This window comes from Anneissia japonica, unplaced genomic scaffold (genome assembly GCF_011630105.1).
Source record: "Anneissia japonica isolate Jap-2015-1 unplaced genomic scaffold, ASM1163010v1 scaffold585_len4108843_cov191, whole genome shotgun sequence".
NCBI classification, from domain to species: domain Eukaryota; kingdom Metazoa; phylum Echinodermata; class Crinoidea; order Comatulida; family Comatulidae; genus Anneissia; species Anneissia japonica.
The window spans coordinates 3056750-3073919 of NW_022716829.1; the positions used below are offsets into that span (position 1 = coordinate 3056750).

General features: G+C 32.8%; 1 protein-coding gene across 1 annotated transcript in view; it reads left to right on the top strand.

Annotated features, from left to right (window-relative positions):
* The first annotated feature begins 1017 nt into the window (after positions 1–1017).
* Positions 1018–17170, top strand: part of LOC117109871 (Golgi-specific brefeldin A-resistance guanine nucleotide exchange factor 1-like) — a 30851-nt gene continuing 14698 nt past the window's right edge. The window contains exons 1-12 of the mRNA XM_033252318.1: positions 1018–1174; positions 2146–2363; positions 3529–3595; positions 9045–9176; positions 9688–9806; positions 10117–10225; positions 10541–10644; positions 11157–11525; positions 11646–11811; positions 12062–12146; positions 13190–13325; positions 13866–14057. Of these exons, the coding sequence (XP_033108209.1) occupies positions 2250–2363; positions 3529–3595; positions 9045–9176; positions 9688–9806; positions 10117–10225; positions 10541–10644; positions 11157–11525; positions 11646–11811; positions 12062–12146; positions 13190–13325; positions 13866–14057 (1593 nt within the window). The 5' untranslated portion in view covers positions 1018–1174; positions 2146–2249. The remainder of the gene's footprint in view (positions 1175–2145; positions 2364–3528; positions 3596–9044; positions 9177–9687; positions 9807–10116; positions 10226–10540; positions 10645–11156; positions 11526–11645; positions 11812–12061; positions 12147–13189; positions 13326–13865; positions 14058–17170) is intronic.

Sequence of the window (17170 nt, forward strand, 5' to 3'; positions counted from 1 at the left end):
CTGTTAGATCCGTCACTGCCGAAACCTATCGGCAAGCAGGGGTGTATCCAGGTTTTTTTCTGGGTGGGTCGTGGTCATATTTTTTAGTTCCAGAATTGCTGGAATTGAGATAGATTATACGTCACGCAATTGGCAAAGTCTTTGGACTCATTGCTGGAACCTCATCAATGCTTTTTCATTTAGTTTTCTGAGGCCTATGTCATTGTGAAAAACCCCTAGAAAAAAATGTCTTTGGAAAATTGTGGACTTTTGAAAATGTTTTTTTCCCGAATAAAATATCAATTCTAACTTGGGTAGGGGGATTACTGCCACCAGAGATTTTATCCCACACCTGTTGACCGGAGCCCCCATTGAGTCTTTGGTTCCGACACTATTGCTTTCCAACCCTATGTAATAGATTTATAATGAATTTTTAGATGATGACCATGGATGTCCGTCCCGACAATTTAATTTTAATCTTTTAGTTTATACTTGAATCTTGAAACTTAATAGGCCTAAGGGCCGGATATAGAATGGTTAAGGAGAGTGGAGGCTGGGATCTGGAGAGAGAAACCAAACATTTCAGACGGAAAATACGGACCCGTAGAGCTGTTCAATTCACCAGGGAGATGTAAAACAATAATATTGCCGTGGAGTTATTTTATTGGGGTGGGGGGGGGGAGGCTAAAGTCAGTTTATTCTCCTCTAAATATGTCCATATTAAAAACATTTTTCGTCTCGATCTTGCACTGTCAAAAAAGAACGATTTGATATCGAACAATTTTGTACATATGATGCCCTGTTTATCAGAGATCAGAGGTTCTTTTTCTATCGCTGCACAACGATCCCTTGATTGATGGAACCGACATGTTCACTAGGCCTACGATCCAAAAAATAGTGTTGTCTCATTCCAGAGGAGTAAAATGTGTATCAAATCCACACGCGACGTTTCTTTGATGACGTGAGTCGAAGTTTCATGTAGGAGGAGTCAAGTACAAAATCGTGTCGATCACGTCACGTCACCCTCTGCAACGTCAACTTCCTGTCACGCATGCGTGTACACAGAGATGTCACATTTGCCGTGTTGGCTAAAAATCTGTCGGCTGATTCTGGTTTTTAAAAATAATATAAAATATTGATGGTTGTCTGAAATTTGGTGACTAGATGAATCACTTTGTTGAGCGAAGTAGAGAGGGTAATTACTTTCAACATATCGTTCTTTCGATATTGTAGCGAAACACTGTTGCAGTAACTAATAATAATTTAGTAAATAAAGGTGGGCAAAGGCCTACTACTAGGCCTAGGCCCAGACCTAGCCTGGGCCTAGAAGTACTAGTAGGCCTAGGCCTAGGCCTAAGTAGCTAGCAGTAGAGAAGACAAACTGACTTGAGTGACATTCGCAACTACTACTTATTAGGCCTAGGTAGGCAGCATAGTCATAGCCTACGCACGCCATACGGTTGGTGCTCGGCAGAAGGAGGATACTGTCACACGGTTGTTTCTTGCCTACCTACAGTAGGCCTAGGCTAGGAGGAGGAGGTAGGCCTAGACTAGGAGTAGGACTAGCCAAACAGGGCTAGGCCTAGGCCTGATGTATTTAGGCTAGGCCCTAGCCTAGGCCTAGTCCTACCGAGCCTAGCCTACATACTGCTAGTAGGCGAGGCCTTTGATTTCTTCCTTTCTTTATTTATATTTCAAGAGGAAGTTTCACTCAGCGGAGCTGATTTTCAGGGGAGCCTTCATCACAACAAATAAGTTACAAAAATATACACAAAGCAAACAGCAAGAACTACATTCATTCATAGAAAAAGTTTAAAAAATACCAGAAAAAACCCTAACTCTAGAGCGTAGCCTAGACCTAGCCTTCCCCTATGGAGGTTCCCTTACTTAGAGAGGCCTAGTAAAAGTAGTAGTAGTATAGTAGTAGAGTACATACTACTGTAGTCTAGCCTTGGCTAGTAGTAGTAAAGAAAGGCTGGGGCATCTCCCAGAGAAATGTTTTGAAGCGTAGGGCCATTTTTATAAGTAAGGCCATGGATATTGTCCAGATGGTAACATAATGCAGAGGTGTTGATTGAAAACTTAAATTATACAAGATAATTGATATTTTCCTTGTCTTTTCTTAGCCCTGTGTGTGTGCATAAATATTTGTACTTTCTTTTCTAGTTTCAGAAACATGGTAAATGTGATAATTGTGCTGTTCAGGAAGACAGAAGTAAAATTAATTTAAGGAATATTGTATACACAGAAATAAAGATACACATACCGAGATGTCGGGTAAGATTTCCCAGCCAAAGAATGGAGTATATATCATCCAAGGAGAGATGCTCCTTGTTGTCACGGCAATGCGTCGAACCTCACGATGGAATACGCATATCCCTCAGGTACATTTGTTTTCATATCTGTGTCTTTCAACCATAGGCTTAGCCAGCCAGCCGTAACAATTATTTTGGATGGCCACTTTTACCGTGACAGCTTGGACGGCTTGGCTTTATCAGCTCGGTCTAGCCTAATTGGGCAAAACCTTTAGCAAATTCTTTATATTTTTCAAATCTATCGAATGTTACATTAAACTAAAGCTAAATCATATTTATGTTTGATAAAAACAACCTTTATTGATTCAATGTACGTTGTTTTCATACCACTATTCAGTGGGGATTCCTAAAAATGTAAGGGTGAAAAGTTCACTTACAACATGTGTCGTATTAAAAACATTTATACCCCGGAAAATGGATGGTTCTGAGTCGCCCACAACGCATGCACGTAGCTCTGGAAATACAATACTTGAGATTCAGTTCCCCAGCATAATATTGTTGGTGTTCGTAACTCTCTGGTTATAATTAATTCATGAAAGTTAAATTTTATTAGTCAACAAAATACAGTAGGTCTAGCCCTATCACTAGTTTCGGAGGACCTAGAGTAGAATTTACACTATACTAAAGCGAGCGATTAATAAGGTACATCTGCATAGCCTAGAAACATTATGTTGGGGAGGGGCGTGACCCCGAGTGGGTGTTGCCCGCCCATCAGCTCAGGGCCACGCCCACTGTCTTCCATTTTGGACGGCCTATTTCGTTTTTCTGGCTAAACCCCTGCTTTCAACTTATTATGTATCAAAAACAACAAATAAACATTATAATGCCAGTGTAAAAAGTATGTTTTTTTTTTTGTTTTTTTTTAATAAAATGAGGAAAAGATAGGCCTGTACCCCAATCTGCTTGCCTTTGCCAAAGCTGATTTTTTACAGAATGCTTAACCAATTTTAACCCCACATTTTAATGCTTTTAGCCTTTTTAGCCATTTGAATCTTTTAGCAGACTTTTATTGTTTTTAAATTTTTGCTGTTTTTTCTGTGATTTTATCTTTTGTGTCTTGTTTTAACTTACATTTTAACTGTGAACAAACAAGAAGAATTTCAAACCATGTTCTCACTGTGTTTGACAATAAAAGTTGAATTAAATTGAATGTATATTAACATAATCCTCCCCTTTTGAAGTTTAGAATACTTTCCAAAACCCCAATTCACTTTTTTTGTTGTTGCATTTTTAGGAAGAAGAGCAGGATCCTTTGATAGCAGGCTTCTCACAGCTAAAAGACTTGCTCAACTCTGTGTCAGGTGAGATTATTATTTATTTTATTCTCATTTTAGTGGCAAGTGATTTATTCTCTTTGAAATGATTCAACATTTTCTTTTTACTAAGTCATTAAGTGATATAGAGATAGTAGTCACATTAATTTGTACGATATAGTAAAAATTTTTTTTATAAAGATTCGTGTGTATTAAAATATCCTTATCCTTATTCCTGATAATTTTTTGTGTTCAAAGAGATAAACAAATAAAAAATGAATGATTGGAAAGGTAAAGAACTGTATACTTGACACATTGAAGAAAATCTATTAAATTAATGATTTGAATGTTAGAATTTCAAACAAAACATTTTCTTGCCTTTTTTAAACAAATTAAAACATGAACAACGTACAGTATAGCCATCTTGGATGCGTTAAGAGAAAGTGCTAATTTCCTTGCTTGTTAGTTTTTAGTCTATGCTATCATTTTACGTTATTTATGATCATAATAATGATGATAAGGGAGAGCATGTAAAGATAAGATTTACTGAGAGGTTATTCATTGCGGTAGACAGTATTTTTATAGGCAGTAGCTACAGTATTATTACACCAGTCTTGAATAAATTGCTAATTCTGATTGGATGTTACAGAATTATATGGATTGGACTACCAGTAGACTCTTAAATCAATTAAGTTACATGTACATGGGGCATTTTTTAAAGGATTTATAATGGAAAGTTAATTGGGAGGATGAATCTTTATTTTTTTTTGGTTTAAAATTCAAATATATACCAAATTATATCATGAGGAAGAACTATTGTACAACCCAAAAGTAATCATTCAAATCTATTAGAAGAATAAGAATGCTTAAATAAAATATTTTTTTGAAATTGATGACATGGAAAAAAAAGATATACAATAATGACTTTTCATGACAATTTTTGTGCTGATCACAGTATGATATTAACATTCAAATAAAACCATTTAAGATAAAAATTTTGAATTGGAGATAAAACAAATTGAGACATAATTTTATTAAATCTACAGTTAAAGTACCACCATCGATTCATGTTTCATATTAATTTTCATAATTCATCGTAACTACATTATAAATCTTCATTTCATTGTGATTGAAAGCTGTAGTGGGTATATTTATCAAGGTACTGTCAGCATTGAATAAAGTTAGCCTCATAATCATATCATATTTAAACAGCAGAGTCAGTCATGTGAATGCATTAGGTAGAAATGTGTATATAATGTAGATGCAATTTGTAGTATTTTGTACAGCTCTTAGTAATTTAGAAAAATTTTTCACAAGAAAAAACTGAGAAATACTAAATAGCATAGTATTGATAGGTCCATGGTAAAATAGTAAAATTCTGTTATTTCAAGAATTTTATTAACAAAATGTGAATTTATTTCAAAAGTACGCCAAGGACAAATTTGAGATACAGACAAAACAAAAATACAATAATGTATCGCCCACACCACCAGTGACAACAAAAACAGATAATAATAATGAAGGAAGTGTATACCAGTAATGTATGCAATCACACAAGTGGTAATTGTTAACATCATATTGAATAAATATATACTGTTATAAAATGAATTAAAGAGGTGGATCATCAATAATATTTCCAGTTGGACAACCTATGTGATGGAGATTTAATAGTTATCAAACCAAACTAAAAAAAATTGTTATTTTTGAATAAATACAGTAAGCATGTCCAAATCACAGAGAAGTGTTTGTTAGAAATAAATTGACAATATTCACATATTTTTGAGAACAATAATATTTTCATCCCCTTAACAGCTGTTATTGACGTACAGTGCACAGTTAGGGAATTCAATTGAGTCTGTAATGAATGAATTAATAAATCTGTTGATCCCTCACAGTGTGACTTACCCATTCATTATTGTTTAATGTATTCAATATAGTGTTTTCTATTAATCCTACATACCATAAACCTTATTTTCTAAATGTCTTGCTATTGTGCATTCATTGTTTACAGTAATTATTGCACGTTGTGGCATTGCGTTCTCCGTAGAATTGTGTTGGCCTATAACCGTCAGGCACAGTGAATTCCCTGGGTTTAGTACCGACATTCAGTCGCTTGGGGTGGGATCGTTGAAGAGCTAACCTGAGTCATAGCTGTTTCAGTCCGTCAAACTTGCTATTAAGCATTGCTGACGAAGTGCCACTGGATTTTCTGTTTTTAATGTGTTTTCTTTCTTTTTTTTCTTTTTTAGGTTTTTCCACACACAAATAATATTCAAATAACAATGCATAATGTAATATAAGTCAAAAAAAAAAAAAAGAAACAGAATAAAGTGTGTGTTAATAGAGGTCTGTTAAGTCAGACCCCATTTAAAAGAACAATATTAATAACAATAATAGGTTGAATGACCATAGAAATAAAATATTTTATAAACTGAGTTAAAATAATTTATAAACTGATTTAAAATAATAATAACAGTAAAAATTTGTTTATAACAATAATTTACAATTACAGAAATAATAGTAATATTAGTGATAATATTAATAGTAATACTATTTTATTAATCTTATTATTATTGTTCTTTTTTCCCAAAGCTTAGGGGTTGTGGATCAATAATATTTTTTACATGGCCTTATTTGACACTACTTTGTATTTTGACAGGTGAAGGTTGGAAGAGGTATATTCAACATCATATCATATTTCCTGTGTTAACGGCTATCTATACCTTCACGGTAGATTGCATTAATAGCCAATAGTAATTAACAATATCATTTGGTTGAATTGTTTTTTCATTAAATCTTTTTAATGATTGGTACAGTATGTTACAAACTAATTTACTCTCTGCATCCAAATATTCGGCTATTTGTTTGACCCCAGAATCTAGGTCAATGGTAATTAACAGGATGAGAATTATCAACAATTATCTATTCATTGCTTATTGATCAATTGAAGGCAAGTAAACATAGCAGTAAAGATTTTAATTTTTGATTTAAGAAACTTATTCCTACATGGAGCGACCAAGTTCAGAACCTACCGATACCATTCGTGGGCATGTCTTTGAGTTAGACACATTGTTCTAAAGACATATCGTCCTTCAGAAAGGATAGTTTTTTAGTTGTTTTTTTTTAAAACCATATTTATAAGGGATGACCCTTCCAGCGTATCCTACAAGGTCGGCTGATATAGGAGCCCTTGAATTTAAATAACGTGATGCTTTTACCAGCAAAGTTTGTGAAAGCAGCTAGTTCAGTCAGCTAAACTGGTGGCAACTATTTTGTGTGCACTGAACCATGGAGGTCTTTAGGTCCTCCGTTCAATTCACATCGCTGCCTCTCCTTGTGTTTCAGCTGGAGGGCTGAAATGCAAGTTTCAAAAGCCCACCACCTTTCAGATGAGACGTTTAAGCCGTTGGTCCTGTGTGCAAAATGGCCCATGTGCACGTTAATAAAGTAACTCTCAGGAAAATAGTAGGGGATTGTCTCCTGGTGCATGTTATCACATGCGAATTATAATGACCTTTAGTGACGTTTAATAATACATTATCATAGTAAGTTAATGTAGGGGACTGACTGTCAGTGGTGTATGACCATGGTAGGTACCACCGGGTCCTAATCCAAATTTTTGTGTTGACATCTTACTCGCATACAAACAAAAAATCTAACCATTTCTATTTTTGTGCCAAAATTTAGGATTCTGTTAGAGCCAAAGTTCGGTGATTAAGATACTGTATTTGTTTTCCAACTGCAGTATGTTAGTTGCATTTCCTGCAAATATGATTCTTTTTTGAAAGTGAACAAGTTCTTCTAAGCCTCATAATAGGAGAACAGTAAAGTTTGATATGGAAACTATTTTGCAGTTTATATATTTTAAAAAGATTTAAGTAAATTAACATGCTAGAGTTGACTGAATAATGTTGTTTATTCAGTCTGATGCTATTTAAATAGAATAGTAGGTTTGTACTCTGTTCAATGAAATCTCACATTTAAATAAATGTTCTAAGTAGCTATTTACCTATTTTTTCTGTTTTGACCTTGTGTTAACCTCATTACCATAATATATTATAATTATGACGAATTTGAAGGTTAATTCTGCATCCAAATTTTTAGAAACCTGATTTACACAATGTCTGATAAATGAACAATCTTGCATATTACATAGCTGTTTGAATTTGCCTTATTCTACCAATGAAATCAGATCCATTACATTCATACTGTTAATTGCATTTTCCCTAATGGGTTGCTATGATGTTGAAAGATTGCTTGCAAACATAGTATTAGGTTCATTAAGGAGATGACCTTTGTCATTTCATACTGAAGCATTGGTTTGCCTGTCCACACTATACAGATTCTGGCGTACCTACAGTATGCCAATAATTAAACCAGGTTTTCCATTAGCAGAGTACAGTATGTACAGATTGTGGTTTTTTTTATTTTTTATAGTTCAGTTCTATTTGCTGCTGTAAGTAATAATATTGACACACATTGTTATGAATGTATTTATATCACATTTCATGTGAAATGCAGTATAATATTTCCCTAATTTAATATTACTGAATAAGTACATAAATATTTATCTTAATGGCCTGCCCATGTTTTTAATGACTGCTGACCTTTAAATTGTATACATAATGCTTTCATTTTTATATTTCTATTGAATATTTTGTTTGTAACCATTTTATAGTTTTTTTATTGATTTGTAGCCAGTTTTAATATATATTCATAATTCAGCTTATTATGCTGCAAAGTCTTCTCAGATAAGAACTTAAATGGAGGACAGTGTATACATCTGGCTTATGTGCACTTTAAAGAACCCATTGCATCTTTCGGAAGAGTAGGGGGTTTTCCCCGATGCTATGCTTTATTTCAGCCCCAATATTCTGGAAGCCTCTTTATCATGGGGGCTAGATACAGTAGTAATTCATACCACGCCTATACACAATTCAGGACAATGATGCAGCAAGTTATCGGTTATTCACCAACCTTTACATTTAATAATGATATTGAATGTTAAAGTTTAAAGCTTACTCAATCTTTAAAATACATCTTAAGAATTACAGTACACTGACATTAAAGACTTTATCAAGTTAATGATATAAGAAAATGTAAATTATGCAATATTGCATAACTATTGTAGTGTGTTCAGTAGTTGCGTTGCAGTTTCAAAGACTTAATTTGATTGAGAAGAGAATCCTTTGAACAATGAATCAATATTTTGAAATACTTAATACAGTCTAAGCAATCTCTTAAAACCAGCAAAGCGTTACTTGTCACTGTTACCCAGCCAACGCAGATATTGATTGCTATCAACCCATGTGAATAAAAATACATATTGATTTTTAATTGAATATTGATACAAATAAATGATTTTCAAATTGTTCGTTCTTATACTAGAAGACTATTGTTAATTTCAGATAGCAAAGTAACATCAGTACATAAGTATTTTCTTTGTCAGAATGTTTTTTAAAACTTAGTTTATTTTTTTTATATTTTGTTTCTTCAGAATTAAATGACATAGAACCAAACAATTTCCTAACTCCATTTCTGGATGTGATCAGGTCTGAGGACACCACTGGACCCATTACCGGCCTCGCACTCTCGTCAGTCAATAAATTTCTTTCTTATGGACTTTTGGGTAAGCTAATGTATTTCATCGTCATTCTTCCTCATAATGGTTATCAATCATTGTTATCTTTATCATCATCCATCATCATCATTATTTTTGTTGTCATCAAAACAAGATAACTTTATTGTTGTAACATAAAACATTGATGAAACTGACATCATCATCATCAATACACCATCGTCACCCTTGCAACATTAATATTTATTCATATTTATGTCTTCTGTATTTTTATCATGTAAATCCTCTGTGGCCGCTGTGACCTTTGCAACATTAACATCATCACCATCTCATCTCATCATTCATCATCAGCATTATAATCATCATCAATGACTATCAAAATCATGATTTAATGTTGTCATCATAATCATCTTCATCATAGTAATAACGGGCAAATGCATAGTGTTAATGATTCAGCATTTACAACCTGATGTAATTGATCTGTTTTTAAGTAGCTGCCAGACAGACATAAATATGTCTTCTGTATTTTTATCATGTGAATCATCTGTCACCTCTTTGACAGACCCTGGGGTAGATGGCACTGCAGCAGGAATTGAGAATATTGCTGATGCTGTCACCCATGCTCGCTTCGTTGGCACTGATCCTGGGTCTGATGAGGTTGTCTTGATGAAGATCTTGCAGGTAATTTTGATTGTTGCATCTGTAAATTATGTTAATCGTTACTCAGACTGAATGGACTCTGCACCTAATTCCATGATAGATATTTCAGTACATTACCGAAATTATTAATAAGACAAGTATAATGACAATTTTACTCTTAAGTTATTGATAGTGACATTCCATGAGGTTCAGTGCAGTGCTTATCAGTAAAGCAGTAGGTTACTGTACAAAAGGTAAATTATGAGAGTTTAATTATGAGAGCATAATTAGCTCTTCAGTATTTTGTAATAATAACAATTCTCATTTAAATTCATACTTTCATTTTGTTTAGGTTTTAAGAACACTTTTACTGACTCCTGTTGGCTGTCACCTGACCAATGAATCCGTTTGTGAAATCATGCAATCCTGTTTTCGGATATGTTTTGAAATGCGGTTAAGTGGTGAGAAACTCTGTTTATCTCATTCTTAATTTAGAAAATTTCTTGCAAATTGCCTATAATGTCTGGACTGGTGAAAAGGATATTTAAACTTAAACTTGAAAGAAATAACTGTTTTTTATATTGGTGGCATGCTTTTCAGATTTCGATTTGATTTTTGCTCTTTTATAACAATGGTTTAACAGCAGTAACTTCAATCATTGTTTTTGGTAGGGCATTTCTTACATCAACTACCTAACAAGCAAAAACATTTTTCTCATATTAAGACTGCAATGCAATGAAGTAAGTTTTTAAATTGTATCTCTTTGACTTCTGCAGAGTTACTGCGTCGTTCAGCCGAGCAAACGCTTGTTGATATGGTTCAGTTACTTTTTTCAAGACTACCGCAATTCAAAGAAGAGAAAATTGCAGGAATGAGAAAGGTTGGCAAATGATGTAGATTCTAAAAGTGGAGTTGAAAAGCTCAGTGGTTAAGACGCTTGCCTTCTAATCCCAAGGTCCTGGGTTCAATTCCGGTCACAGCAGGACTTTTTCTCATGACTAAAAACAACTCCACTCATTAAGTCTCATAAAGAGACTTAGTTTATAAAGTATCATTCTCATCCTGTAAGTGGCAGGTGTACTTACTGTTGGATGTGAAGGAAATAAAACAAAAAAAAATAAATAAAAATAAAAACCACCAATAATACATTGACAGTTAATATGATTACCAAAAGGTGCCATTTCAGTTGTGCTTAGACACTTATAAATTCTAAATGGAAAGGGAGTCAGTTTCCATAAGGCCAATTTTGTATAAATGTTTGATAGTGAGCGAATCACTAATGCAAAAAAAATAATACCAAAAACAATCAGATGTTCATGTGAATAGAAAGATGTTCCTACAGATTACCTACATTATTCCAAATCATAATATGAAAATGTTATCCTTTCTCAGCTTAAAATGCGAGCAGGAGGAATAGCTGATTCAAGGCGGAAGAAATCTAAGCAATCTCCCAAAAACCGTCAGAAGAAGGAAAAACAGTCGACAACGATAGCTGTCCAAGAGGAAAGAGAATCAACTGCCACAAGTGGACAACCCTCTCCAGCAGTTAGTGACAACAACATTGCTTCAGAGGTTGAGGAACCAGAGTCAGTGCCAGAGGACAGACAAGCAGAAGAACGATTACAGAGTTCAGATGGAGAAGCAGATGGTCGTGAAGTGGTGTCGATTGATGACTGTGCGCCAACACCTGATGCAGATCCAAGTGAACATGTTGTATCTCTAACAGGGGGTCAAGGAATAGAAGATGGCATAGAGAGGAAGGTATGCCTTCTGATCCCTTGCTACAATTTACTATATATTCTGTTTTCCTGGATCTATTGCAATTTAGTTACTTGCATATATGTCAGCTTGTGCTAATTACCATGCTGTTTTCCACTACAGAAAGAGGAAGAGGCTAATTATGATTCGGAGAAGACAGAGTCTCTAGCGGATGGTCTGGAAGATTCTGAATCCATTACGGAACATTCCGATAGTGCTTCAGTTCATGATTCCGATTATGTAAATCCACATGGGGTGCGGTTTACCCCCCAACAAAAACCTAAGGATGGTAAGTCAATCATTCAGATTAGTATGCTAAATTTTATTGAATCCATATTTTTTTGGCTTTAAATATATCATATAGATTTCAATCTTGTGATAAAACCAATTTTGTTGTTTAATATTTTCCTCATTTATTCATATTGTATGCCTTTTCTTATAATATAAATTTTAAATAATATATTTTTAATTGTGTTTAAAACAAAATTAAAATAATTAAATAACATAATTGATTGATTTTGTTTTGTTTTCTGTTCTAGGATCTGGGCCACTTATTCCCTATGGTCTTCCATGTGTTAGAGAACTTTTCAGATTTCTCATCTCTCTTATTAACCCATATGACAGGTAAGTGCACACCTCTCCATCCTCTTCCTCACCAATAAATGATGATGATGATAATAATAACAATAATAATAATAATAATAATATCTTTATTTAATAAAGCGCAAACAAATATCGATTTAAAATGGTCAGAGGTGCTGTACAGAATTCAAAAAATAGAATTTTACAAAAAATCAATACTCAATATATAAATATCCATTAAAAGTTAATAGGAAATTGGGACATTAAAAAGCATCACAATACAATTTAGCACACCAAAAACCTACAGTGAAAATATAAAAAAATATAAACAATAACATAAACATACCACGATTTAAAAAAGACTTGTCATGAAAGAGAACAATATTTTTGGCTTTTTTATTAAAAGCAGAACACAACACAAGATCACCAAACTGTTACAAAATTTATCACAAAGTTAAGAAAGTAAGATGCCATGATGATAAGAGCTACTAATTTCCTATTAACAGCTCCACTGTTCCTTTAGTGTAAGAATTAGTGTACTGGTATTTTAAACAGAAACATGGTTGCAGTTTTGGCATTTAAAACTTAACTTTTTTTATATATTTTTCTTAGTTACTTTTTGTCCAGCAGTTTCATCCAAATTGTGTCTTCTACTTTTTATTATATTTGTGTTGCTATTACTGATGATTAATTAGTTATAAGCTCTATATTAATTTGCTATAAATACCTTGTAATTTAAAGTAAAAGTAGAAATGTATTAACTAACATGATGGCAACTCTGAATAATATAGTACTGTAAGACTACCACATACTTGCAATGTTGATTGATTGACTTTTTTTTCTTTAGTTTTTTTTATATAACAATTAAGTTTTAGTTTAATTGATTTCTAGTTTAAGTTTATTTTTCTTATATTTGGATGCACCGTTGGGTATTTTCCAACGTGTTCCACTGTTACGAAAGTGATATCCATGAAATTGAAATTGATACTGATTAGCACCTTTCTTCTATATCTAACAGATACTACAGTATTTAGGTGTCCATATTATGATTTCATAGTGTTCCATGCTTTGATCTAATTTTTCAGACATAATACCGATGTAATGATCCATATGGGGTTAAGCCTGTTGACAATTTCATTGGAAACAGGGTGTGATCACATCAGCCATTTCTCAGTCCTTCAAGCTCTTGTTAAGGATGACATGTGCAGACATCTATTCTCAGTAAGTCTAATACTAATGTGTTAAATACTAATTCAAGACTTACAAAGTGTGCAAATCTATTCAAAGCAGTTTTCAACTTGTGTTAACTTATGTATAAATTGTTCTACAGATTCCAATTTCTTTATTTTGTTCAAAAGAAAATTACAGTAGGTGCAAGAATATAACTGAAACGGATATTAATATTAATTTACAAACTTGGTTGGGTATATGAGAGCATTAGCTTTGTCTGTACATATTGGGTATTGAAATAAATAGCTTTCCATTTTATAAGGAAATATAAAAACTAATAAGCCATCTTGTAGTTTCACACTCATGACTATGTCAAAGGTCAAGAAATATAAACAAACATATTGTACACCTTACTGTATATCATCTATTAAGCATTAATTAGGTTCAAGTGGTTTATATTTACCATATATATTTGCCAAATACTGCAACCATTCTTCAAACTACTGTTGTCAAATTCAAGACCTTCAAAATACAGAATAAAGTAGAATGCACTAATTGTAATATTTATATAAAATTTGTTGTCTTTTCTAGCTTCTTCAGGCTGATCGTCTTTCACTGTTTGCATCGTCTGTACGTGTGTGTTTCCTTCTATTTGAATCGATGCGAACTCACCTTAAGTTTCAACTGGAGATGTACCTGCTTAAGCTTGTAGATCTAATCGTCTCCGAGTCACCTAAAATCATGTATGAACAACGTGAGATGGCGCTGGATGCCATTGTGCAGGTAAGTTTTAACACCCCTTCGGCTCAATACATTGTAAACATTTTGTCAGCCTATTATACCAATTACCATAGCGTGATACAGACAAGGCAGGTTATTCATAATGCACATTCCTAATTATTTTAGATATTTTGTAATGGAGAAAAGATTTGATTTGATTCATCTTGGGAGCTTCTTTAATAGTCTAGAAGTCTAGAAGCTTGTTCTCTTGAGAACACTTCTTCTACGGCTCTATATATTATGTTCGGAACAAATTTAATTGCAGTTGACATTGTATTAAGTAATTATAAAGCTTAGCATAGTATTAGATTTTTATCTGTCAAGATCAACAATGTCTGATTAGACTTATATAGTGTATTCTTAGTTCAGACTTAGTTCTGATCAAACAAATCTTGTGTCCTATAATACTGTTTATCCGTTATAATACTAGTTAATGATTTCAATGTTCCCAAGTGAGCATCGTTGGAGTTTTTACAGTTGTAAACATCAGACCAAACAGTACAATGAAGATTATTAGCAAGAGAGGAAATAGTATAATCATTAATTTTTCTGAAATATACGTACTTAAGATCATTATTAAATAAAGAGTGCGAAATATTGGAATGAACAATAGAATAAACAGGAAAATGATCAGATATATCAGAATATAAAATGCCGGGAGAAATTTTGTCTTGTATGTTATTACTAAAAATATTGTCAATAAGGGTGGCAGTTTTAGACGTAATTCGGGTGGGTCTGTGAGTAAAAGGATAGAAATTAAATTTAAACATATTACTTAAAAACTCAGAAGATTGTTTGTGAGTACTACACTTAAGTAAATCAATGTTGAAGTCACCCGCAATATAAGTTATTTTGTTATCATTATTAATTTTGTCTAAGAGAAGAGATATGTTGTTATTGAAAGTAACTAAAGATAATTCAGGTAAACGATATACTACACCTAAAATAATGTTCTTATGTTCAGCTGTAATTTCAATGAAAATAGACTCAGCAGTTGGAGAAATAATAGTAGAGAGGTCAGTTCGAAGTATGCATTGAAGGCTCTGGTCTAGGTATATGGCAACACCACCTCCTGTCCTGTTAGATCTTGATGAATGCAAGAGAGAATATCCTGGAATATTATAAAAGGAAAAATCTGTTTTATTATTATTAAAAAAGGTTTCAGTAAAACAGATAGCAGAAAATTTGTGATTCAAAGCACTTAAAAAATCAGTTATATCATTGAAATGGTTAATAAGACTACGACAATTCATGTTAAAAATACTAAAAGATGAAGATAAATTGGAATATTTTGTATTAAAATTATCAATTAAATCATAATTACATTCATCATTATTTTCTAAATGCAAGGAATTATTGTTAAATGTATTGTTTAGTGAAATATCAAAAGGATCTAAAATCAGAGATTGTAGCCTATTAAAGTTAACCTTATGGTCATGGAAAAAATATGTAAGTTCATGTTGAAATTCATTATTATCTAAAATCATATTAAACGGAAATAACGTACCTGTACAGTCAAAGCATATCCAATTGAAGTCATTGCAACAGTGAATATGACAAATATTATTACAATTAATACAGCTTATAACATCATGCTTTATTACTTTGGTGCATATAAAACAGTTCATGAAAAGTATTTAATAAATAAAAAATTAATTAAGTTATATTTCTTAACTGAGTAAATCAGACTGCCAGTGAGAACAAGATATTGATAACACCTCCAAAACATTAACAATAACATGTTTGCAACATAAATAAAATAAAAATAACTAATTGCATTACGAATATAAACATAATTCATTATTATTAGTTTAAGGCCAGTAAAAATAAAATATTAAATAGCAATATTTAGCTCTTATATGCAGTAAATTCTAAATGAAATATACTACTGTACTTTCTTTTTATTTTTTCTCTGGAAATAACATTGTAAGGCATATTTCAAACTTTTCTTGTAACATGTAACATTGTCAGAACCATTTATGTAGTGGTTTTTTTGGTTGAGGTCTCCCAGCTTATAACATCATGCTTTATTACTTTGGTGCATATAAAACAGTTCATGAAAAGTATTTAATAAGAAAAAAATTAATTAAGTTATATTTCTTAACTGAGTAAACCAGACTGCCAGTGAGAACAAGATATTGATAACACCTCCAAAACATTAACAATAACATGTTTGCACCCCCAAAACATTAACAATAATATGTTTGCAACATAAATAAAATAAAAATAACTAATTGCATTACGGATATAAACATAATTCATTATTATTAGTTTAAGGCCAGTAAAATAAAATATTAAATAGCAATATTTAGTTCTTATATGCAGTAAATTCTAAATGAAATATACTACTGTACTTTCTTTTTATTTTTTCTCTGGAAATAACATTGTAAGGCATATTTCAAACTTTTCTTAATAAGTAAAGTCTTATACAGTAAGTTCCATATGTACATATGTATCGGATCACTTCCGGAACACTATGAGGTACATGCAGTATGCAACTTTGTAAGACGTATTATATTATATAACTTTTTAAGGCGTATTTCAGACTTTACTCAATACGAAAGGTCTTAAAAGTTCCATCTGTACATTTGTATCGGATCACTGCCGGAACGCTGTGTGGTACGTATGCGAATTCCACGGTATCCAGATCTCTTAGCTTCTGCAAGTGATTTTCCCTCAGTGCCCTGCGTTCATTTCTGACTTTTGCTGATACATCGTCACCGATAAAGATTTTTTGCCCATGATATGGATGATCTTTCAAAGTTTTTGCAGCCTGACGAAGGATATGCATCTTGTCTTGATAGCGGAGGACTTTACAGTAAATTGGTCGACTACTGGTTGGTTTACTGGCAAATGCTGCACGGTGTGCACGCTCAATTTCGATCTTCACTGGGATTTTCATATGTGAGTTGAATATGTCTGCTACAATATCCATTGCCGGTTTGTTGACAGACTCAGAGACATTGTAGATAATAAGATTGTTTCTCTTAGATCTATTCTCAAGATCGTCAATTTTTTGCTCTAGAAGTTTCACAGAGTCGATAAGTTTTTTTGAATCCATATCCTTAAATTTATCAACACGATTTTCAACAATAGCAATGTTTGCTTTTAGATCG